The sequence below is a fragment of the Bactrocera neohumeralis genome, chromosome 2 (assembly GCF_024586455.1).
Source record: "Bactrocera neohumeralis isolate Rockhampton chromosome 2, APGP_CSIRO_Bneo_wtdbg2-racon-allhic-juicebox.fasta_v2, whole genome shotgun sequence".
Classification (NCBI taxonomy): domain Eukaryota; kingdom Metazoa; phylum Arthropoda; class Insecta; order Diptera; family Tephritidae; genus Bactrocera; species Bactrocera neohumeralis.
In genome coordinates, this window is record NC_065919.1 from 21,258,278 (window position 1) to 21,284,566 (window position 26,289).

Here is a 26,289-nt window from a genome sequence, read left to right on the forward strand (position 1 = left end):
CGAGCCATGCTTGCGTCCGTATCATGATCTAATTAAGCTTTCCTCGCGCTTCTTCTGTATACCTTGCTGTAATCACTGCTGCAAAGTCATCCGCGTGGCCAATTAGAGCAACGTATCTAATGTTACAAAAGTCTAGGCCTAAAATGGATCGTTGTGCTGCTCCTGACGTTTTGACTTACGAGCGCTTTTTGTGTTGCTTACAGTAACTTAAGATATTCATCTCAGTCAAAAAATGGAATTAAATCGCAATTATTTTTTTTACAACTTTCGACGTAGATTAACTCAGCCATAGTGAATCGATGAACTTAATTCAATTTTTTACGATGAAGGCCATTATGGATCAGTGTTTATCGCTGATATGCTGAATTCAAGCTATGTCGTAGATCACTCCAAGAGGAATTTCGTGAAAGTCGTCCAAAATCATTTTCGATAATCCGGGAACCGTTGATGCTGTGTCTAAATTGATGTTCCAAGAATGTCACGCGACCTATCGTAAGATTGAGTTAACTAAAGAAATTAGTGGGACCAGCATACATTCAACATTGCATGAACTTTTGATTGTAAGACAAAAAATTGTTCCCTTTAGATCACAGACAAGTTATTAATCGCTCAAAAGAGCGCTTGTCTATTGATTGAGAGAAACACGTATTTGGCAACGTGTCAGGTGATGAATAGTGAACTTATGCGTATGAGTCCGGAAGTAAACAGCAGTCGACTGTTGGTTGTTTCAATATGAACAAATTCAACAAAATTTCTTTCGAAAAAATTGAACATATCGCAACCAATCAACAACAACAACGCTGCGCAGTAAAATTTGAGTAGAACACATATGTTTGCCAGTTTTCTCTCAAAAAATCAAAAAAACCAATCGCCAAAGACGGGGAACACCACGATAATGCGAATGCCTAAACATCGACCGAAACAACCGGATTTTTGAGCGCTCAAAACAACGATTTGTTGATTCTTATAACGTGTGGTCCCTACTTGGCAACGAATGTTTTTTACTGCCGTAAGAGGTCAACGTTTTTCGACACCTGAAAAGGCGCTTGATGCGTTCAGGATACATCTTTTGGAGGTGCATCAATCAGAGTAGCAAAAGTGTTTCGGAAATTGATTCTAAAACATACAAAAATGTATAGATCTTAATGGAGAATATCTCGAAAGAACAGTAAAACGATTTTTGAGGATTAATATTTGATTTTGTTCTCTAATTCCGAAATATAAAAGGCAAATAACATTAAAATTTGGAAACCTTATTTATACTAGACAAAATATTAAACTTCACTCATGTAGAAATATAGTAGAAAGAGAATATAATAAATAAATATTACATGACTGTAAATAAATAATATTTGAAAATATTAAGCACCATTTACCTTGTAAAAAATAATGCAAAAAATTAAAGAAAATAAAAACGTAAATACAAATATTAATAATTCCATAAATCACAAACTGTCAATTCAAATAATATTGCACAATAAAATATAATAAAAAGTCAAATGAAATTTCCACTTAACGAAAACACGAGTAACCAAGAGCAACAACTTAATTTCAATCGTAAAAAATAATATCATAACAACTCTAATTGATAATTAATCAAATATGAATGGTCAAAGCATAAACTTGACAGCAAAAAAACAGAATTTCAAGCTGCAAAGAGTCGCTTTTTATGACTTCAGCGTTTGAAGCGAGCGCGCTACTAATGGCGGCGGTAACTTAATAGCACAGACAAATACATAATAATAATATTTCAACTACACGTAATAAATATGTGTGGCAACATGAAGTAAACGCTTAACACGAAATCAGATACAGCTGAATTAATGTGGCATATTAAGCTGTGGAACGTAACTGCAACATGCCGAAAACTTATACTTGTTATGAAAATAATTTCATATTTAATGTGAGTGGGACATATTTCAAAAATATAATTGCCTGAAAAACACAAAACGATTTTTTTAATAAAATTCAATATTACATAAAATCGCGTTAGGTTGTTTTTTGTGTGAAACGTGCATTTATTTCTATCATATGATTATTTTACTAATTATTTACTGGGCATATAATACTAAATATTGTCTAGAGAACATAAAACGCTTTTACTAAACGAAATTCAATACTGTCTAAAACCACGTTAAGCTGTTTTTGTGTAAAACTGTATACATATGAAACTCATTATTAATTTAATTGTCTTTTATAAAAACACATATAATATAAAATAATGCTTAGAAAACATATAACGAACAAACTAAAGCAAATTGAATATTACATAAAATCTAGTTGTGCTGTTTTTTTGTGAAACAATCATATTTTGCCAATATTGTTATTATTATTTAAACGCATGTGGTATTAAATGAACAAAATTTAATGTAACATAAAATCGAGTTAAGCTGTTTTTTGTGTTAAACTGTATATATACCGTTAAATAATAATAATTTCCTTATTATCCAAACGCAAATGATACTAAATATTACCTAAAGTACAAAAAACGATAACACTGAACATAACTCAATACTTTTTAAAATCGAGTTAGGCTATTTCTAGTGTAAAACATGTATATATAACACTTATTATTAATATTTTGTCCATTGTAAAAACGCATATTATATATAAATTTGCCTTGAGAACACAAAACGGACCAACTAAAGAAAATGCAATATAACATAAAATCGAGTTAGGCTGTTTTTATGTGAAACATTTTATATATATTTCGCTCATAACAATATTTTTCGTATTATTTATATGCATGAAATACTAAATAATGCCTAGAGTATACAAAACGCTATTACTAAACAAAATTCAATACTGAATAAAATCGAGTTAAGCTGTTTTTTGTATGTCACAGGTGTATAATTTGCTCAATATTAATACTTTATTGCTACTTTAACTCATATGCTACTTTATAAAGCCTCGAATGCATTTTCCAAAAAAAAAAAACAATACTGCATAAAACCGAGTTAAGCCATTTTTGTGTAAAACATTTATATATGTATGAAACTCATTGTTCATATTTGGTCTATTATAAAAATACAATATAATATACAAAATGCTTAGGGAACATAAAACGAACCAACTAAATAATATGCTATATTGCATAAAATCGAGTTAGGCTGTTTTAAGTGAAACAATACTATATATTTCGTTAATATAATTTTTTTATATTATTTAATATTATAAATAAAGCTAAAATGCTGTGACTAAACAGAATTCAATATAACATTAAATCGCGTTAAGCTGTTTTTGCGTGTCACGTGTTTATATTTTCTTCAATATTAATATTTTTCTTACTATATAAACTCATATGCTACTTAATAATGCCTAGAACAAATTTTTCAAAAAAAATCAATACTACCTAAAACCGAGTTAGGCCGTTTTTTGTGTAAATTTATATACATTACACTCAATTTGCATATTTTGCCCATTATGTAATCGCATATGATACTAAATATTACAACCGTTAGTGCACAGCGCCTTCGTTAGCCACCTTCGCTTGGCCTCTGGCGTTAAGCTCGCTGCGCGCGCACAGCTTGAGTGAGGGGCATGCGTCAGCGACTAATAAAAGAAGGTGTCAAAAGTCAAATTTTGCAAGCAAAAGTCACAAAAGAAATAAATATAAATTATTACAGCTATATATATATATATGTATATATATATATGTGTGTTTGTGTGTGTATGTGTATGTAGTAAATATATGTATGCCGCATAAAAATTGCATTGAACTAAAGGGTCTTTGGTCAAAGGCATGTCACACTTCTAATGCGACCAAGCGCATACATATGTATGTATGTCCGTATAGATGTGTGTGTGTAAGCACTTTGTAATGCGCAAGCGTGCATAAATTACCACTTAGCACAGCTTCTGGCAATTAAGCGACACACCCACCAAACGCCACCCAGTTTCAGCTTTCAATACCAACACACACACACGCAGAGTAAAGCGTATATTGAAATGAATTTTCGATATGGATTTATGGACCAAAGTTGTAGCAATGACTGCAAACTAAGCGAATAGAGCTGGAAAATAGAGATTTTACTAATAAATATTCCAAAAACTTTTTTTAATTTTTTGTATTTTTTAATATTTTTTTACTAACTTTTGTTTTTTAATATTTTTTTATATTTTTTTCCTTCAAAATTTCAAACAAATTTATTTCTATAATCAAAAAAGTGCACTCAACTTGTTTACTGTCAGCCACCCAATCTGGCAGCATTCAATACTTTTACTGCATGGCAAATTCAAACGCAAAAGCTGCGCGGCAATCAAACTTATGCCTGCCAACGTGTTGTTGCTTACAGACTACCGTTTACACGCCTGTCCACGCCGCCACTAATTGAAGTTTCAACATTTCAGCCGCGAATTTCGCGAATTTATATGATTAGCTTCAGAAATCGTTTGCGCTGGTTGGACAAGCGTGCTTTGAGTGCTTGGGATTGTGTGTAAGCTGCGGCTATTGAGAATTTTCGTATATTTAAAAAAATTCTTCGCACAGCAAATGGACTTAGTTTTCAATCAGCGTTACACTTTAAGCGCCAATAACGAATCGCTTGTCAAATTTTCATAGTCATGTGACATAATGGCATTGCTTAGCCCGCGGACCCAAAAAAATTAAATAAATAAAATGAAATGAATACAAAATGAATTAGTTTTGATATGAAGTTCGTTGCTTAAGTCTTTGGTTGCGGGGTGTGCTGGTTTAATGGTGAAAGATATAATATATATAATACATATATCTTAATAAATCCTTATAAAATTAACAAGTAAGAATATAAAATATATATAATTTCTGAGTTTTTTCTTTAAAAAGTTGGGAAACTCGAAATGGATCACACTTTAGTTTGAGATCAAAATCAATGAAGATTCATTATGAAATCAGTATCTAGTGGATGATCTTTTAGACTAGCTTAGAATGCCGATAATTTCAAATTGCTTTAAGCCATTATGACCAAGAAAACAAAAAACTAATGAAAGTGTAATGGAATGATGCTAGAATGACCAAAGCAATCTCTATACACTATTATCAGCATTATGAACAACACTCTCAATACTATGTAGAATTGCGCTTTACAAGTGGGTCTGTGGTTGAATCCACAGTAAACGATTTTTTTCACAAAAAATACAAAATATATCAATGGAGGATCTCTTCGTTGAATTGGACAGAACTCTATCACTCAAGAATCGCACCAGCTAGTTTATAGTATTCCTGGACAGCAAACTGCAGTGGAAGCATCATATGAAAGAAATAGTAATAAACGCCAGGAATGCCCTCTATACATGCAAGCAAATGCTCAGCACGACCTAGAAGTTTTCTTCCTCTCTCATTTACTAGTGCTGTACTCATTTACTGGTACTATACTGGAATAATATGGACCAATTCTGATTTGCGGTGCAGTAAAATGACGGACAAGCATTCCGAAACCCACCTAACGAAAGCCAATGGAAAGGGTTCGGTGGCACGTTACGTTGTGTACTATAAGGGAGCTCTAAGCGCCACTCCATTGCAACCCAGAGACTTCTTAGCTGAGAGCTGCGCGGCAAAATCGGTGGGACTACTACTGACAGCAGGAAAATTTACATATAGTACAATCGAGCTATAAGTATGCCCGATGGGTAATGGTGGATTAGCAAGCATCGGCTACATGATGTCACTTTTCAATTGAGAAGGAAGATGCAGAGTAAGCTTAGGAAAAAATGGTTCAATAGGTTAGATGGCTGCCCCCAAAACATTAACAAAATTTTATGGAAGGCTCGAAAATGGAGTTGGTGCGGAGATATTGTGTCCGAAATTAGGCACAATCCAGCCTTTTAAACGGCTGGTTGACTATATTATATTCCAAGCAAAGGTCTTTGAGCTTTTATAGCTGGCCTCTATTGCGTCAACAGGCAACTCAACTTCTGAATTAAAATCTACGTGGACAGCCGAGCAACAATCAAGGCTTTAACCTCGTTTCACGCATGAGCCAAAAGTGTGTTGGAAAGCAGGACAGCAGCGGCAGGTGTCGCATTCTTCACTTCTTCTAGATGCCAGATCACAAGGACATAGAGGGCAACGCGATAGTGGACGAGATTGCCAAGAGTGGTGTACGGTTTTCATACTATATATATGTCTATATGTATATACGACGATTTGAACAAAAGCATGACAAAGAAAATCAAAACGCGTTTGAGTAATATACCTGAATACCAAACTCCATAAGTCATGTGTCAAATGGTTGATTGGAAATATACAAAGGTTAAGATTAGAATACTCACTGGACACTGTTTGTTGGCGCCACGCGCTTGCAAAATGGAAGAGTCTAAAGAATGACTACACTACTAGTACTTCTTAAAGGAAACCAAAAATTAATGCTTTCCGCAAATCATTACTTTTTCCAGTTGATTCGATTAATAGTTTCGTAGATAAATCGACGTCTTTTAACGCGTTTTTCTCGTGTTTTTGAAGTCGGTTGGCAAGACTTCTCGAGAACTGCTCAAGCCATCTTGATGAAATTTTACAGAGGCCTTTGAGTTACAATTCTCAAAGACCTGGACTAAAGATTTTTTTTCGATTACAACTATTTGAAAAAAAATGTCGCAAAATTTTCACTGAAATTTTCATTTTTTTGTAAACATTTCTGCTAAAAATCCAATTTTCAGTTTTCTTTCTTTCGTTCAAGTTAAGGTTTTAGCTAAAACATGTACTTTTGCACTTTATATGATACTGTAAGGAGTTATCCTGCCAAAGCGGGCGCACATTTTTTCCGAGGAGCCACCGGAAATGGCGACGCAATGGCAAATTTCAGAATTTCTTTGCTAATAGTGTATGTTTGTAACAACAAAAAATTCGAATAAAATATTTCATTTTTTAGTTAAGAAAAAATTTGTTGGAAAAAGGGCTATTTTTTTACCTGAGGAAGCCCATGTAATCACTTAACGCGTACTTCATACCGGTACAACTGCTACATATTGTCGGAAGCCCTTGAATAATGTTGTAAAATAAGCAACATATTATTATACTCTCGCACAAAGTTGCTAAGGAGAGTATTATCGTTTTGTTCACATAACGGTTGTTTGTAAGTCCTAAAACGAAAAGAGTCAGATATAGGGTTATATATACCAAAGTGATCAGGGTGACGAGTAGAGTTGAAATCTGGATGTCTGTCTGTCCGTCCGTCCGTCTGTCCGTGCTGTCCGTGCAAGCTGTAACTTGAGTAAAAATTGAGATATCATGATGAAACTTGGTACACGTATTTCCTGGCTCCATAAGAAGGTTAAGTTCGAAGATGAGCAAAATCGGCCTACTGCCACGCCCTCAAAATGGCGAAAACCGAAAACCTATAAAGTGTCATAACTAAGCCATAAATAAAGATATTAAAGTGAAATTTGGCACAAAGGATCGCATTAGGGAGGGGCATATTTGGACGTAATTCTTTTGGAAAACTGGGTGTGGCCCCGCCCCCTACTAAGTTTTTTGTACATATCTCGGCAACTACTATAGCTATGTCAACCAAACTCTACAAAGTCGTTTTCTTCAGGCATTTCCATATACAGTTCAAAAATGGAAGAAATCGGATAATAACCACGCCCACCTCCCATACAAAGGTTATGTTGAAAATCCCTAAAAGTGCGTTAACCGACTAACAAAAAACGTCAGAAACACTAAATTTTACGGAAGAAGTGGCAGAAGGAAGCTGCACCCAGGCTTTTTTTTTAAATTGAAAATGGGCGTGACGTCGCCCACTTATGGACCAAAAACCATATCTCAGGAACTACTAAGCTAATTAATTTTACAGCAAAATAAAAAAATATGTATGTAAATGACGGATAATGAAATCTCGATTATCACTTTATCATGCGAGAGTATAAAATGTTCGGTGACACCCGAACTTAGCCCTTCCTTACTTGTTTTTGTGGTGAATTTGAATAATAATTCACAAAATTCCTTCATTAAAACCTTAAAATTAACTCGTGGCCACGCAAACCTTACCACTATACTTTCTTACATTTTTTCCGGACTTTTTCGTTCTTTCGGGATTTTCTTCAATTTTGTTTTTTTTTTTATGTTTTTAGTAAGCATAAGTAAACTAAATTATATTATCTAATTATAATTATAGTTTTTAATTTATTACGTTTAATGAGTAAACACAAATTAGCTTTTCTGTTCTTATACAAAAGCGGCCGATTTTATTGTTTTTACAAGTAAAGTGATACACCTACTAAACTTCGTGTTTCAATAAAATAAAATAAAATAAAATATTAATTTCAATTATAGTGGAAATGAAATTAAATTAAAAAATAAAAAATATCATGTTTTAATCGCATGTAAGTCTCTTCATTTCGAGCTCATATTGCAAAGCTCACTATCTTTCAATTAATTTATCTATAGCTGAATGTGTTTTGTTTTTAATTTTTAATATTTTTAATAAATAGCATGTCATTTACTTATTTCTAAATAAAAAATTTCTATACCGAAAAAGTACCGCTATAAAACATAGTCAAATATGCAAAATACTTGAAAGTTTTGAGTGGTAAGGTTTGCGTGGCCACTAGTGTAATATTTAACCATTTACACTATAATTAAGTTTAACTGTTTTTGTCTGCTTGTTTTATAAGCTAGCAAAGAAATGCTTACTGCCTTAAGAAATGAAATGAAATGAAAAATAGCACAAAAGTCAAAGCAACAGTATTTTCAAAAACAAAAAGTCATAAGCTTTACAACAACTAAACACAAAGAGAAGATCAGATTAATTGAACTGAAACGAAGGATCTAACAAATGTTGGGAATGGCCGTGACAACCAGCCCACAAACAGTTAGCAAAAATGGTGTCACTAAGGCGAACCAAAATAAAAATAAAAAACTAAAATAAAAATAAAAATAAAAAACATACGTAAATAAAAAATGTAAAGCTTGAATAACACAATTGGCAGCAAATACTGCCTGTTATAGGCAAATTGGACAGCTGTTGGGCCGCAAAACAAAAAACGCTAACATGCAATTGTGCTAATGCTCGATGTGCTTGTACGGGAGCAAATTTAAATATGCACATATAGCGTTGAACACATAGAGTTTCTTATGCGCTCAATTTTTTTTTTTTTTAATTTTCTGACTGCCATTTTCACGGTTGCCATAGAGGGCAGCGTTTTTTGCGCCACAAATTACAAGCAAACATACACACATATACGTATAATGTACGGTATGTTGCATGCTAACGCGCTGCAAACAAATTAGAAACTACGACACACTGCCACAACACGCCAAACGTACGTATGCCAAAGCGTTTAGTCTTGCGCCGGCGCGACTCGGCGACTCGGCAAGGCAATCGATTTCGGCGCTGGCAGACAGCGGCGGACATTTAGCAAGCAAAGTTAATTAACAAACTGCCAATAATGGCAACAATGGCGGCAAATGCCACAGTGGCTGCATAAATAACAAAGCAACAGCAGCAAGAAAAACAACAACAGCAACAAGAGCTATATGACAGCAGCAGTAATAATAATAATGACAAGCAAGTTCGAATGCAATATTAGCCGCTACTGGATTGGGGAGCATTGACAGCATCATGGCAGCCACAGCAGCCACAGCGATCACAGCAATAATCTTCTAAAATCCGACAACAACAACAATTATAAATAATACTGGAAGCGCAGCTACTTTAGCGGTGGCCGCACAGCTCACTGCCGCTCTTACATGCACCTTTTTTGTTTTTTTTTGTATTTTGTTTTCTGACTTTTGCACATAAGCATGTGTGTGTGTGTGTGCGACAGCCACAAATGGTCAACCTAAATGTGGCGGAGCATCATAATTTTTGCACAAATTTTGCATATCGCTTGCTGTCACCAGCAATGGACGTTGATATGTATGTTGCCACATGGTTGTTGTTGTGGTTTTTGGCATTACGATACTTGTGCAAGCAACGCTTTAATATTCAAACGTTTCAGTATTAGGGTAGCTCAAGGTTTTCGTTGAGAATATATATTTTTTATGCTTTTTTATGAAAAATTGCAATTAGTTCTTCTGCTGATAATGTTGTACTATTCAATCTGTTCAATATGCTCAACTTCGAACTCAGAATATTTTATTTTTTTAACAACTACGATACACTACTAAGAGCAAAAAATGGTAAAACTTTGTTCATAATTTTAATATTTGTAATTTATTCTTAAAAATCTATGTCGTCCCACTCAAAGTAGTCTCTGTTGACCATAACATACTTTTTTTCCAATTCTTGAAACAGTTGTTAGTTTTAATTTCTGAAATAGCCTGCAATTATCATAATAATTCGATAATCGAAGAAAACTGTCAACAGAATCCTTGGTTTTCGACCTGCTTTGACGTGGTTTTTTCGGCTTCAGCTCACCATTGCCACGATATTTGGTCAACTGATCATCGGTTTTCGGTTCGTAAGCATAGATCCAAGACTCATCGGCAGTAATAACACGTTTCATGACATTCTGGTAGTCGGAAAGCATTGTTTCACAAACGTTAATGCGGCGCTGTATTAAAAAAAATTTAGTTATTTTGGAACCAATTGTGCTTTTACTTTTCTTAGGCCTAAATGATATTTCAAAATGGTTTTCACCGATTCCTCCGATATTCCAGCGATGCCAGTAAGATCTCTGACTGTTAATCGTCAAGTCTCAAGCACCAATTCCTTTATTTTATTGACGTGTTGATCATCAGTTGATGTTGATGGCTACCCTGAACGTGGTCGTCGTCAATGAGTTCTCGAATCTCTTTGAATAATTTGTACCAATCAAACAAAGCTCTAAACTCTTAGCACCCGAAATTTCATTTCGCACACAACATTTATTGTAGCTTCGTTGTTGAATAATTTCTCTCGTCGTAAAAGTCGCCAAATGCACTTTACGTACTTCAGAAAGACAAGCGTATACTAAATGCTAATGATGAAAAAGTCTTAATATTTGTTGCATCCAGTAGTGGGTCACATTGACTGTTAAATTTAATGTCAACGCCACTAGCTCATACCATTTTCTCAACAACAAAGCTTGATAATGTTTAAAAGGGTTCTCCAATTTTGCATCGAAAAGTAGCTTTGGAAGGTGGAAGCAAATTTGGACAATTTAAATGCCAAAGTGAATAATACATCATAATCACACTAAACCCTATTCTGTGAAATTTTTCTAGCTTAGTATAATAAGTTATTAGCCAATACCTGTCCCCATGATAATAACTTTGCAAGTGTTCAAAACTTACTTTTTTTCAGAGCTTAGGGCAAGTGGGATGCCAAAAGTCATCGTATTTTGGTGACAATTTACAATTTATACAAGTAGTTAGTGAACATGCTCTAGCTAAGCGAATGTGGCAAAAATTATTTCAAATTGGGGATTTCGGTTTGACGATGTGGAATTGGGACTACCCGATGTAGACTGCTGCCAAATACAAGAAATGCCCACGCAATGCTCTGTATTTGATGGGATCAGAAGGCCATGCTGAGTTATACTTGTAAGCTTCTAAAATCATATAAAACCGCTGAAGTGGAATGCTATCAATAAATGCTCATCATATTTAAACGCACGTTTGCCGAAAAACCCCCGAATTTTGGGAGTAGACACGAGGCAATAATTTTCTATTACGACAACGCTCGGTATTTGGTAAAGTGAAGTGGAAGTATTGCCTCACTCGGCTTATAGCGTGGATTTGTCACTTTTGACTACTATTCCATGCAGTGCAGAACGTCTGCACCGAAATACAATTCACTTCAAAACAGGTTATCAAAAATTCGCTTCCCGGCGCAATTCTTTTGGGTGATCCAACCTGAGGCTCCCTAATTTTTTAAAGAAAAAACATAGAAACTTCAAATTTAATGGGAAATATTTATTATCATTCGAAAGAACATTTTTTGGCATTTATTTTTTAAGGATTATCTCTTTCAAATGTTGACCGTGACAACTTCTCAAATGGTCCATCCGTTGAGTCCAATTTTCGATGACTCGTTCGAGGATTTCGACTGGTAACTAGCGAATGACACGCGTGATGTTTTCCTCCAAGCCCTGAATCGAAGCGGACTTGCATAGACTTTAGACTTTACATATTCCCACAGGAAAAATTCTATCCCAAAACCTAAAATTTTCTGCTCACCGCTCACCGAAGTATTTTCTCAATAAATCCATTGATTGATGTGTGGGAACTGGCGCCGTCTTGTTGAAAGATGGTTTTATAGTTCCATAACAATTTTACAGATAAGACCATTAATTGAGTATCCATTATATACCATTTATACGGATAACTTTCTTGTATACAGAATAGTGGATATGTTCATTTCTTTGCACCACAAACTCAAGTTTATCGTTCAGACTGAACGGTTGAATTGGTAAAATTCCCATCTTCGCCGAGCGCTGAATATTTTAACGAACACAAACCGCCGCTGAATAGACTTCAGTTCTTCGGATTAATTACTCTCCATGAGCTTACGCAATATTACTAATAAATAGCTAATAGCAGTACCATCGCCTTGTCAAGGACTTAATGTCAGCTGGAACCTATATACTTAAAATGAAGGACCAAGCTTTGACAGTTTCGGCTGCCTCTCTTTTTTCTCGACTCGGCATAACCCCCCTTTGATCGCCTAAGTCAACTGTCTATTTTCCCAGCAAAGTAGTCAACTTCACAGCTATACCACCCCCTAATACAGCACCATTAGGCAGCAATAAATATATTTAATGAGAGGTGTGCTCAGCTGCCAATAATAATTGTGCGACCGCTGATTGCCAACACCGCCAAGGAGAGGCGTAGACGCAGCTCTAACACTGTCTATAACTATATAAGTAATTGTCGCTTTTGTTGTTGCTGTTGTCGAGCCGCAGTGTCAGCTGTCGTGTAGAAATGAATAAATGACAATTGTTATTTAACGCTAAGCTTGTAGCTGTTTGCAATTTATTTGTAGCGAATATTTTTTTAATTTTTGCCATATTTCTAATTGAAAATTGTTATACCCAGAACGACTAACCACTCAGTTTTTGAGAAATCGAACTAAAATTCCGCACACAATCTTTTTTCTTCAAGAGGTTGATCATTGGTGGAAATAATCGTTATCGGATCGATATAGCATATAGCTGCCATAGAAACTGAACGATACGAAGCAAGTGCTTGTATGGAAATTTTTTTTATTTGACTAGATAAAATTTGGCTGTAGTCCATGTCTATGGCGCAAATTCAATCTCCGTGGAAATTCTTCAGATCAGATTACTATAATATATAGCTGCCATACAAACTGAGCGAATGGAAGCAAGTCCTTGTATGAAAAACTTTTTAATTTGACAAGATTTCCCACGAAACTTCTCACAGCTTATTGACAAAGACAACGCTACAATCTTGGAACAAATCACTGAGATCGAATCACTATAGCATATAGCTATCATACAAACTGAATAATCGGGAATAAGTGCTTGTATGGAAAACTTTTTTATTTGACAAGTTATCGTTACGAAATTTGACGTACAGTATTTTCTAAAACAACACTACAATCTCCAAAGAGATTGTTCAGATCGGTGGACTATAGCATATAGCCGTCATACAAGCAAACCGAACAAAATCAAGTAAAATAGCTTTTTATTTCCGTTCATGCCAAAATGTATGCAACTGTGAGGGGTATTAGAGCTGTGAAGGGTATATTTTTTTTAAGTGTTAATTTTTTTGTACCCGCCAATTGCTCATTGATTAAGGCCATAATAGCTGCTGAATGAACAAACAAATGCCACACATTGTTGTACAACAAATATGGTAGTAAACACAGTCGTCTGTACAAAACAGCGCAAATTCACTTACAAAAACAGCAGCACACCCACAACTGAACACCATTACAATATGTTGTTTTTTGTTTGTTTTTGTATTGTCATTATTATTATTTTTGTTGTTGTCTTCACAGCTTCCAATTTACATTTCATTTATCTTGGAATTATTCACTTTTCTGTTGTACGCCTGTTGCATTAACATATTTTTACTTTTGCTGTTGTTGTTGTTGCTGTAATTGTTGTTGTCGTTCACATTCACTACCTTTATTGAGAAATTGTATTAGTATTGCTTGGCGATGCTTGCTAATTATAGCAAAATGTCGTCATTAGTTAGTTGACAACAATTTTCCGTATTCACGATGTTTAGGCAAGCACACATACAAGCATACATTAGAGCAAGCGTTTGCCAGGCAGCAGCAGTTGCAGTGGCGGCCACCAGCATAGCTGACGACAACATTATTATTGTTGTCGCTATTATTGTCATTTATTAAAAGGTGCTATGAGATTGTTGTTGTTGTTGTTGTTGTAAATGATCTTGTTTTTGTTGCAATATTTATAATTGTTGTTGTTGTTGTAACTTTTCCATTATTTTCTTTATCTATTCTTGTAATTTAAGTGTTTTTGTTGTTGTTGCATTTTTTGTTTTTGTTTATTGTTTTTGTTTTATCTTTTTGTTGTTGTTGCTGTTTTTTTAATGAATATTGATGAATGAATCACCGCCCATTTGCAGCTGTTTGATCGCACATTTACTCCCAGCGACACTTAAACACGTTAGACATATACACATACATATGTATGTATATATGTACATGCATACATATTAAAATGTATATGCAAGTTCATATGCATATACCCGCTTGCAATGACCATCGCTGGGAAATTTTTATGCCGTCAGCAAATAAATTCTTTCTCATCGCTCGCAGTTTGATGACGTCGTTGCCACATGTTACGCCGTATATTAGCAATATAAATTGCTATTTTAATGCAATATCAGCGCAGCTGTTGGAAAACCATGATTATTTTAATAGATAGCTTTATTAGCGCAAGCTTAGTCAATTTGTGACAATAACAACAATGCCAGTTATACCCGTGCCTCATTAGTTGCGCCCAGGGTAGAAGTATTTTCTTTATATAAAGGTTTTTGAACAGTGTAAATTAACTCATTAACTACTCCTTATTTACTACCTCTGGGAACCTACACCTTTCGTGCCTACAACTAACCTTATAAAACCCTAAAACCTACCTAGATTAAAAATACAATCTTGTGATGTTGCAAGAAGTGCTCTAAAATCTTGGTGGACTAGGTATATAGGTAGCTAGATTGGATGTCTGACGACGCAGCTAGGCGTTTAAGGGACCCATTGTAAAACCACCGGGACTAAAATGTCCTCACTCTATTCATTCCTCTCTAAACCACGCTGTGCTCTTGACAAAGTTTCTCTAGTCACTCCTTCTTCTACCGCCTGAGAGCTGCTACATTACTTATTGTATAGTGTTCCCAGTCTGCTGGCATATTTATCTGTTTGTCAATTAGACAGTGACCTGTAAACAGTCCTGCTGGAGTTCCTATGTCATTCTTTTTGAATAACTTTAATAATCGGCATGTGTGGCCAGCAGAATGTAGAGCAAATTAGAGATTAACTCCACTGAGGCTCAGCTGTTTCTATAACATGTTTGTCGATTAAATATCTTCAAGTCGCAAGAGTCATGAGAGTAGATGGTGCTGGCTCTGGATAATTCATTTGCTTCATAGTTATCACGAATATCACTATGCGCTGGTATCCATTGCAGATTTGTCATGAAATAGAATGAGCTAAGACTTCATGTACTGTACTTTCAAGGTTTACTTTTACCGCTTGACTGACAGGTAATCGGAGAATATCGTTGTGGAAGCTAAATTACTTACCTCGGTTTGCCAATTTTTACCATTTTTCTCAAATATTCTCCACCACTGAGGCAATTAAAGCCTTTAGAGGATGCCGATGAACGCCATACCTCTTTTTTAGAGTTCATATTAGAGAATTAGGCTCTGGCTTGCCAATTTCAGTGTAGATATGTCGCCGTCATGTCGATAGTTTAATTATACGCGATCTTCAGCTTCATTATTTTGCTTTGAGTGCCTGTGATACTAGTGACTTCATTTCTTATCGCTGTCGATGCGTACATCTATTGAGCACATTCTTCATGATGCTTGCTCGGCAGGTGCTGCGAGCCAAGCTATATCAAGTCAACAAAAACTTATAGAGCCTTATCGTAGATTACTTGAAGTAATACTTAGTTGCGGTTGAAAAGGTAGAATATACTTGTAGTTGGGTTGATAAGATTTGTAATGAGAACAAAATGTATTAAAGTAAGTAAAGAAAATTTAATTCAGTTTTGTAATATAAAACATTTTTAAAGCTGAGCCTGATAAAGCTTACAACTCGTCGAGAAGGCTCTATGAAAAACTAATTATCATAATATTCATTAAAAATAAATGGCATTAGGTGCCTTTTCTTGCTCTATTTCAGTGAAGAATAGATATATTTGCAAAAAAAAGTAAATATTTCAGAGAACCAAAAAATCTCACAAAAGAAATATAAAACAAGAAAAATTTTGACTTGCTCTGTACCAAAGCCATAAAACCATTCATAAATAAAAATGAATAAAAACCATTCATAAATAAAAATGATATTTTAATGGGTCACCTTTGTATGCCAACTGTATGCTATAGTGGTCCAATTCCAATAATTTCTTTGTAGATTACACTATTGTCTTAGACAATATCTCGTGCTGAATTAAGTGGATATATCTTGACAAATAAAAAAGTTTTTCATACAAAGACTAAATCTGGATCGCTCAGTTTGTATGGCAGCTACATGCTACAGTTTGTCCGATCTAAAAAATTTATTCAGAGATTATATCGTTGCTGTAGACAGTAACTCATGGCAAATTTTGATAAGAGATCTCTTCAACTAAAAAAGTTTTTCATACATCGTCTTGATTTTTTCGTTCACATTGTATGGCAGCCACATATATGCTACATAGTATTAGTCCGATGATTCCGACAAATGAGCAACTTCTTGGAGGAGAAAAAGCATGCACACATGTTCTGATCGATATCTCAAATACTAAAGGACTACGCGTATATGTATGAAGCGTCACAGGTCTATAAGCAAGCATCCAGAAAAGAGTTTTAAATAAATAACCTTTATAGTACATCAATTTCATATGTTTAAGAGTATGAAAAGAGAAAAAAGTATAAATATATTTCGAAAATTTAAAGCAACAACTCCCAAGCTAATCAATCTTTCGCTGCCAAACGCACTCACTACCGCCTTACCAGCTTATAGCTTATTTTAATATTTTTGTACTTGCGCTTTTCTGAATCACTTTTTCTCTCGAATAATTGAAATAAATATACACACTTTATGGATTGAGGAAATGCTTTTCATGCAAACGAAAATAAATTTCATTCGTAATTAAAATTGCATTTCATTAGAATTTCGCTCGTCAGATTGACATTAATGCGCGCAATGACATGGAAATGCAATTAATTGCTCGACTAAAAATATTGATTGAGAAAGATTGAGAGTTAGTCAGCACAACGGCATACAATGAATAAACGCCAGGTGTGCTATTTTGTAGGGCGCAATTAATCTAAAGCAAATGAGTCAAATGTTTAAGAATAATATTCGAATTTTATTCTGCCGATCTACAACAGATCTCAGAACAGTGCCACAGTTTGTATAGCCTTTTCGTCTTGTTGTTTCCAACAAGTCGCTAGAAATTGCAAAGAAACCAACAAAGCGCTTCCTCAATAAAATACAGAGCCACTGAGAGGAAGGTTATGCTATTTTAATACATTAACGATTTTATTACTTTATTCCAAGTACCTCCAGCACTCCTTTCCTACTAAAAACACAACGCCACCTTTGACTGCTTCATCAAATCAAGCAAACGCAAATAATTCTAAAACAAGAAAAAACGTTAACTTCGGCTGCACCGAAGCTAATATACCCTTTACAGGTGCATTTCTTTTAGTAACTATGTGCTCAGTTTGTATGGAAGCTATATGCTATAGTTAACCGATCTGACCAATTTCTTCGGAGATTACATTGTTGCCTTAGAAAATTATCTATACCAAATTTGGTGAAGATACATTGTCAAATGTGAAAGTTTTCCATACAAGAACTTGATTCCGATCGTTCAATTTGTATGGTAGCTATATGTTATAGTGGTCCGATATCGGCCGTTCCGACAAATGAGCAGCTTCTTGAAGAGAAAATGACGTTTGCAAAATTTCAAAAGGATATCTTAAAAACTGAGGGACTAGTTTGTATATATACACACACGGACGGACAGACAGACAGACGGACATGTTTAAATCGACTCAGGTCAACATACTGATCATTTATATATATACTTTATAGGGTCTCCGACGCTTCTTTCTGGGTGTTACAAACATCGTGACAAACTTAATATACCCTGTTCAGGGTATAAATATATATAGATTAATGCTGCGCGCCTTAAACGGTATTAATTTCATGCATTCATTTGTATTTAATTTCATGTGCTCACACCAAATCAACGCAACACCAACTACAATAACAACGAATGGCAATCGACAACCGGCAATCGCAACGCCACACAGGAAGATCTCCTCATTCACGGCGATTCCGTTTACGATATCATTGACAAACAGGATCACGCAACCATACAAGCCGAACTGAATCGCAATGTGCCACCACAACCGGGTCATAGTCAACACGCGAGCGCTGCCTCCGCAGCCGCCGCGGCAGCAGCGGCGATCAACAGCTTGGAGGGCGAACATCGCATGTTTTTATGTCGCATGAATGTCAGTCGAAATGCGCGACGGCAAATGCGCTTCGGTGATCAGAAGGTGAGTTTATAATGAACACGCTCTGCATTAAAATTTTTTTAAAATTTTTGCTTAAAATTTTTAAAAAAATTTTTGCTTTTTATTTTTGTATAATATTTTTTATTAGTTTAGCGTTTTTGCTTGTTATGAAACATTACCATTATGCTTATAGCACTATTAATTCAGTAGTTACCACATTTTTTGCTGAATCCAAAAATAACTATCAAAATTTTAGGGAGTTTGTGAGATTTTCGTTGGCAATTTTTTTTAAATTTTTTTTTATCAATAAAACTTAATGAGCACTTTTTATTTTTTGTATAAAAAATATTTTTTAATTAGTTTAGCGTTTTTGCTTGTTATGAAACATTACCACTATTTCGGTTAGCTTAGGTTAATCTGGTAGACCAATAATCTTTTGCGGCACCAGAAGGAGTTCAGGTCCAGGAGAAGTAGTCATCCTTTACAATGCCTGTGCTTGACGCGAATTTTAAGAGAATCTGCGGCCTCACCATCGATACATCTTCCAGTGTATCATACCAATGGGGACCCCAGATGCTTACAACGTAGTCTTGCCAATGCGGGACAAGTACATAAGAGATGCTCCATTGTTTCTCTGGTACCCTGCTTCAGACATTTCCTGCAGTTTTCGCGGTATGTCAGCACTATCCTGCGGGCGTATGTCGAGAGTGACCGGTTAGTATTCCCATCATATTCCTACAGTGTCTTCCTTCGAGTGCCAATAGGAATTTTGCGTACTTCTGGTTTACCGTTTTGCACATGACTTTTGCAGTGTTGCACACAGGTAGCTCGTTCCATCAAGTTTTGATTTTCTTTGCCATGCCTCTATCAAAATCGTCGTATAGACAGTGTATGGGTTTCCCAATGTTGATCACGTTTTCGGATGTTAGCCGTACACCATTCTTGGCAATCTCGTTCACTATTTCATTGCTCTCGATGCCTTTGTAGCCTGGCACCCAGTAGAAGTGCAGTTGCTTGCTTCTGGCAACACTTTCCACTGCTGCCTTGCTTCTCAAGATACTTCTGGTCGATATGCGATACGAGGTTTCTGCATTGACTGCTGCTTGGCTGCCTATGTAGATGTTGTCTCGGGAATTACCTGCAGGTGCCTTAGAGGCCAGCTCCGCGGCTTTTTCAATACCAAAGACCGAAGCTTGAAATACACTGCAGTGGTCCGGCAACGTAAACGGCTGACTTATGCCTAACTCTGGACAGTATATTCCAGCACAAACTCCATCGTCCATTTTCGAGTCATCCGTATAGCTGTTTAGAGTGTTGCGCGTAGCTAACATAACGTTGCGCCAGCCATATTTTATTATATTTACTTTGAATCTTCTTTCCCAGTTGAAAAGTGTGATCATTTAGTCTCTGTTGATCCAATCGCCATTACCCACCGAGCTATGCCCGAAGATTTTATATGTTAATTCTCCGGCAGCCAGTAGTCGTCCCGCCGTTTTTGCTGCACAGTTTTCAACGAAGAGGTATGTAAGTTACATGTTTAGTACCCGTTGATGAGCCGCCGTTGGAGTTGTTCTTAAAGTTCCTCTTATACACAGAAGTCATTGACGGATTCATTGGCTTCCAGTAGGTGGATTTCTGTACGCCTATCCACCATACTACTGCACCGTACAGCAGAATCGGTCTAACAGTAGCTGTATAGCACCAGTGCATGAGAGAGGGAGAAAGATCCCAGGTTATGCCAAGCATATGCTTTCTTGTGAACACAGAAGATCCACATATGTAACTATCTTAGGGGCTTTGCCTTCCAATTTCCTTAGCAGTTTATTTACCACTAATGTCCATAGAAACGGAGATAGCACTCCAACTTGGGTAGTACCTCTACAGACTTCCTTGGCCATTTTAGTGTCGTTCCTCTTATCCGCCTAAAGGTCTAAAGGCTTTTGATCCAGCGTAGTATAGCAGGATCAACACCTATTGGCTGAATACTATTCAAATATGGCTAAAAAATTTCATATATAAAAGATGAAGATTTCATGATTCAATAAATGAATCGGTGATTGCGAGCCTCGCTCTCTCATTGTCGACGCACTTCCATCAACGGAGCAACAATGCAAACGCATGTCAAGGTGTTAAAATCACTGTTCGCCAACCGCGCCACTTCTCGCGCACACAACGGCTCATCCTTGGTTTATTGTTGTTGTTGTGGCAATCATTTGTGTTCCCGTCAATGCGTCTGTGTTTTCACAAATAAAATTGATGAATGAATCACAGAGCCACAGCTGGCCAATTGGCGACGCAACGGAGCTGTCACAGGCCGCGCACGAATCTCTGAATGAATGAGGGAACGAGGGAATGAAAAAGGCGGCCAACTAAATGACAACAACAGCAGCAAGAGCAACAAATACGCAAGGATAGCGCCGAGTTGCGTGCTGGCAATCGCAGTGACACAAGCACACACACACAGCTGGGATGTATGACAGCGCGCGAGACACAAAAAGTCGCCAGCGCACGCGCGTTGAAAATGAATTATGCATGAGGCGTGTGCATGCGTTGCAAAAAACGAAAAGCGCACATACACACACACACACAAAGGCAGACAAAGTTTGATTGGCATTATGGGGAGCGAATGCGAGCGCTTCGTTTGTTGCCGCCACAAAGTGATTTATAAACTGACAAACGATGACAGTAGTCATTGTTGCTGTGGCTGGCGCTGGCAGTTGGCATTGAGTTGTTGTTGTTGTTGGACGATCGTTTCGATGAGTGATGTGTGCTGATGTGTTTCGTATACATACATATGTATACAGTTACTTGCAACATTTGTTGTTGTTGTTGGTATTAGTGTTGTTGTAGTTGCACTTGTGGTTTCTGTTTTTTTATTATTGTTGTTGTTGTTATTATTATTGTTGTTGTTGTTGCTCTTGTGATTTTTATTGTAACTGTTGTTGTTATTGTTGTTGTTGTTGTTGTTGTTGTTGCTCTTGTGATTTTTATTGTAACTATTGTTGTTATTGTTACTTTTGTTGTTATTGTTATTATTATTGTTGTTGTTGTCGTTATTGCTGGTAATACACTTGTTGTTTTTATTACTGTTAGCGTACCAACTTTTGCTTGGCAAAACATTGCTTGCCACTTACTTGCAACACATGTTTGTATGTATGTGTATGCAAAATTATACGTGTGTGTGTGTAAGCAGTTGACTGTGAAAGCGCGCTCATTTTGTCATGCAGCAAAGTGTTACTGTGCTTTTTATCCATCTGTCACTTGTTGCATTTTATGAGCGATTGTCAGCGGTGGCATGCCACACGCACTTGTGTAGTGACTACAAGCAAGCACACAAGCAAGCAAAGTAAACAGCTTGAGAGCAAAGCGTTCGTCAATGAAGTTGTGCACATTTGCCACATAAGTCAAGACAAGAACAACAACAACAAAATAATAGCAACACTTTACCACACACTCTTTTTCTTGTCTGTCACAGCCAGTTTGGGTGCTCGACTGCAGTGAATTAACAAGATCGCTACTGTGGCAGTTAGTAGCATTTTGGCGTTGTTGTTTTTGTTGTTGTCTTTAGTTTATATGCAACATGTTGGCATTGTGTGGGCGTTTGCATATTTATGCACTTTAACTGCTACATTTGCCTCGTTGCACGCGTTGAAATTTTATCTGAATGAAGGTACGAAAGACTTAAGCAACGAACTTCATTTGGATGGAGCCATTTTGCTCTGCTGCTTCAGCCGGAGTATTGAAAATGTTACGAAGTTAATTAAAAAATCGCTAAATTAATTAATTATATATGAATGTATACGTAATTAAAAGTGATTATAATTGGCGCATTAACATTTCTGATTTTGCACGATATGAGAGCAAATATTGCATAAAATAGTTGTGTGTGTCTTGTAACTTTAAGTATTTTGGATTGCGGCCTTGCTCTTAAATTTTTCTCTGCAATTTCCTAGGTCTTTAAATAATCCTGAACAATACATTTTCGCCACTCCACGCTCACTTCTACAGATTTTGTCATTTCTCTTAACTCTTATAAGTATTGGCTAAAATACTTATTTTGAGCTAAAAATTATGAAATTTTTTCTTTCGGCCTCAAAGTACCTGATTATTTTTATACTCCTGTCCAAAAATCGCCTATTTTATGGTAAGAAGTTCACGCGTACACCAAACCATTGTTTAAGCAATAGAATTCCCACGGATGTTGCAGCGGCGACAGAGCTTTCTAAGCAGACTTCTACTATCATTTAGAGCGCAAAAGCGTATGTACGTACCTATATACATAAGCAGCATATTATTATGCATATGTAGTATATGTACATATGTATGTTCACCAGCCTTTTTGCTTATTCGAAAAGGTTTGCGGGTTACGAATAAATGCCAGGAGACTTTGCAGTAATCTGTTTATATGTATAGTATGTTTGCATGGGCTTGCATTCAATGTGCTTTGCCCTTTATATATTTTATTCGTTTTACTTTAGTTGCATAAAAAATCACGAAAGCGCTTTGTAAGTCAGAAACTGTAGCAACTTCAGGCCAATTAAATTACGTTTAGCCAATAAAGTACGAGCGCTTTTGTGGGAGAGCAGATGTAAAGCAGTTCCATATTTACTATACTTAGATACTTACTCGTAGACATACATATGTATGTACATACTTACATATATTATTTGGAATTTATATTTCATTTCGTATTAATATGGATCGTGTTTCTGTAATATTCAAAATGAGTGAAAGGGTTGCCACCTGCTAGATATGTATATGTAATATATAATTCAGTATGATAAAATAAAAATAAATGCGAAAATAACTGTTATGAAATATATAACAAAATAAATTCTGGAGTTGCCACCTATCTATAAATATAATTTGTTTTAATATTAAAATTAATGTTGATACAAAAATCCATGATATTTGCGCATTAAATATATATTTAAAAAAATTAACGGTTAATAAAAAAAAAAAAAAGTTTAACTTTTAATCTGATGTTTCATATCAAATACTACTAAAAAAATTAAAAAAATAGTTCTATTGTTCCTTCAAAATGTTTTTTCCTTCCATACGGTAAATAAAAAACGTTTAAAAAATATACTTAAGAAGACTAATATAAAAAAAAAATTTTAACCAGAGTTGCCACCTTTTTGGAAAAAATTAATAAAATAATCTAAAGTATAATTTAACTAAAAATACTTAATTTTTTTTTTTATTGCATGTATAGCAATATTATAGTGTTGCAATATTTTTGAAGGGTTGCCACCTACCTAAAAAATAGTAGTTCCTTGTATATCTAAAGAAACAAAGCGTGGCATTTAAAAAATATACTTACGAAGGCTAAAATAAAAAATTTGTTAACCAGAGTTGCCACCTTTTTACAAAAAAAACAAGAAAGTAAATATTAAATCATTATAAGAATATGCATGCAAAACTGAAGGTTTTTGAAGAACTCTAAGTTCACAAAATGTGAAACAGGGTAGCCAACATGTTCAAAAACTTAAAACGTGGAAAACAAATGCAAAATCTGTCAAACATAAAAATAAAACTTTTAATTTCAGTTAAATTCTTTCTTGTCCAAAAATGTGTAAATGAAATAATGAAATTTAAATGAAATTTGATTTTTTTGCGTACCACTCTAATAAGTACGAGTAAAGTTTTAAATATCACTACACCTACAAACACATACGTACATACATACGATCCATAACACAAGTGCTTGCATTTTCCCATATGAATACGAGCGACCCTTTGCCGTATGCCACGGGCTGGTAATAAATGCAAATCTCTTTGTAACAATTGTCTGCGTGGCTTACTGCTTATGAACGATACTCTCATATAATTGTTCGACTTGTTGTTGTTGTTCCGTGTAGTAGTGGCGCCACTTGGCGAGGCGCAGCCAATACAATTTGAAGTTTCCTGAGAACTTCTTGAAGAGAAATCAGAGCATGCATATTAAGTAGCGTGTGTGCCTTTGGGAAGTAAGTGCGCTGAACAAGCTTTTACTCATTTACATAAATGTCGAAAACTAATAAAAGTTGTTTATAAACTCAAATGTGAAGGAGATGAAAATACGAGTAGTAACAAAATATTAATTTTTGAAGCAGAATCATTAAAAATTTAATTAATTTATTTTTTTTTTAAGATTTCTTATTGCTTCCAAAATATGTGATTTTTGTTCACTATGCTGTCAACACACTTTTAATTGAAAAGCAAAATAAAATGAAAATATTTTAAAAATAATTATATTTATGTACATAAACACCTATATCCAACGAAACAGCTGAAGTACTAGCTGGTATTCCACTCATAGACATCCATGGAAACGAATTCAGGAGATTATATGAGCTATCAGCGCCAATTAAGGAAATCGAGAAAAGAGAGGAGAGAAAGAAGAGCATAATTATAAAGTAGCAACGGTGGCAAACATCAAACGAAGGACGGTGGACCCACATCCTTATACCAGACATTCATACTACGTGGATACCTAGATCACATGGGGACTTGCATTTTCACCTGAACCAAATATTAATCGGGCATGAGTGTCCTCGGTTTCGAAACATAAGGGAAAAGTTAGAAACTGCACTAAATGGTAGTTTAACGGTGGAAAATTTTACTGCATTTATGTATGTGTCAGTCATCTGACAAGTGGAAAGCTGTAACATCCATCATGACTAAATTAAGACAGTTACAACAGAATAGGCGTCAGTCCGTCCATGCGAAATCGATCTGCAACTACGCCTACTTCTCATAAGCATAACACAATTTTAAATTCCGTCTGATTCCTTCACCTTCCAGTTTACAAACAAATAATCAATCAATGTTTTCGGTGCGCAATTGATGACCAAATCGGTCGAAAACTATTCAAGCTCCTATTGCGAACTTTTTATCGAAAATATCGGTAAAACTATGAGGTAAATAATAGAAATTCGGGGAGAATAATTTTTTGATAAAATTGTGTCTGCATTCAAAATTCGTTTATTGTTTTATTGAACACTGTTCCCTTCAAGGGTGATACACTGATTAGAGCGACTCTGCAACTTTTCGATAATACCATTTTTGTAGTTTGCTTCAAAATAGGCTTCAGTTTCGGCGACCGCCTCTTCATTCAACGAAAATTTCTGCCCAGCGAGCATTCTTTTGAGATCTGCGAACAGGAAATAGCCGCTGGAGCCAGATCTAGATGATACGGTGGATACGGAAGCAATTCCAATTTCAAATCATGTATTTTTGCCATCGTTTTCAATGCCTTGTGATATGGTGCATAGTCTTGATGAAACAGCACTTTCTTTTACTTCAAATGCGGCCATTGGAAACGTTCCAATAACGCTATGTAACAGTTGCTGTTGATGGTCATTCCTTTCTCGATAATAATTATTTCATGCGCAACCCGAAATTTAGACGCCATAACCTTAACAGCCGACTGTTCACTTTTCCATGCTTTGGAGTGGGTTTATCGTTTGCAGTCCACTCTGATGACTGTCGATTGAACTTCGCAATGAAATGATGCGACCATGTTTCATTCATTTTGATATATCGTCTCACAAACTTGGATGAACATCTCACTTTACACAGAGCTTTCTCACATTTAAATATTCGTGAATGATAAGATGATAGATAACACATTTCTTGGAATTTTTGTGGTGTTTTCGTCGGTAACAGGCTATTTAAGACCTTCATCGTCCTTGGTGCTCATTTCGCCTCGTTCAAACTTAGCAAACCACCTTTTAGCG

General features: G+C 35.6%; 1 protein-coding gene across 1 annotated transcript in view; it reads left to right on the forward strand.

The window, feature by feature from the left end:
• Positions 1–26,289, forward strand: part of LOC126750886 (protein single-minded) — a 193,457-nt gene that overhangs the window by 149,852 nt on the left and 17,316 nt on the right. Inside the window, exon 6 of the mRNA XM_050460658.1 lies at positions 18,362–18,610. Within this exon, the coding sequence (XP_050316615.1) occupies positions 18,362–18,610 (249 nt within the window). The remainder of the gene's footprint in view (positions 1–18,361; positions 18,611–26,289) is intronic.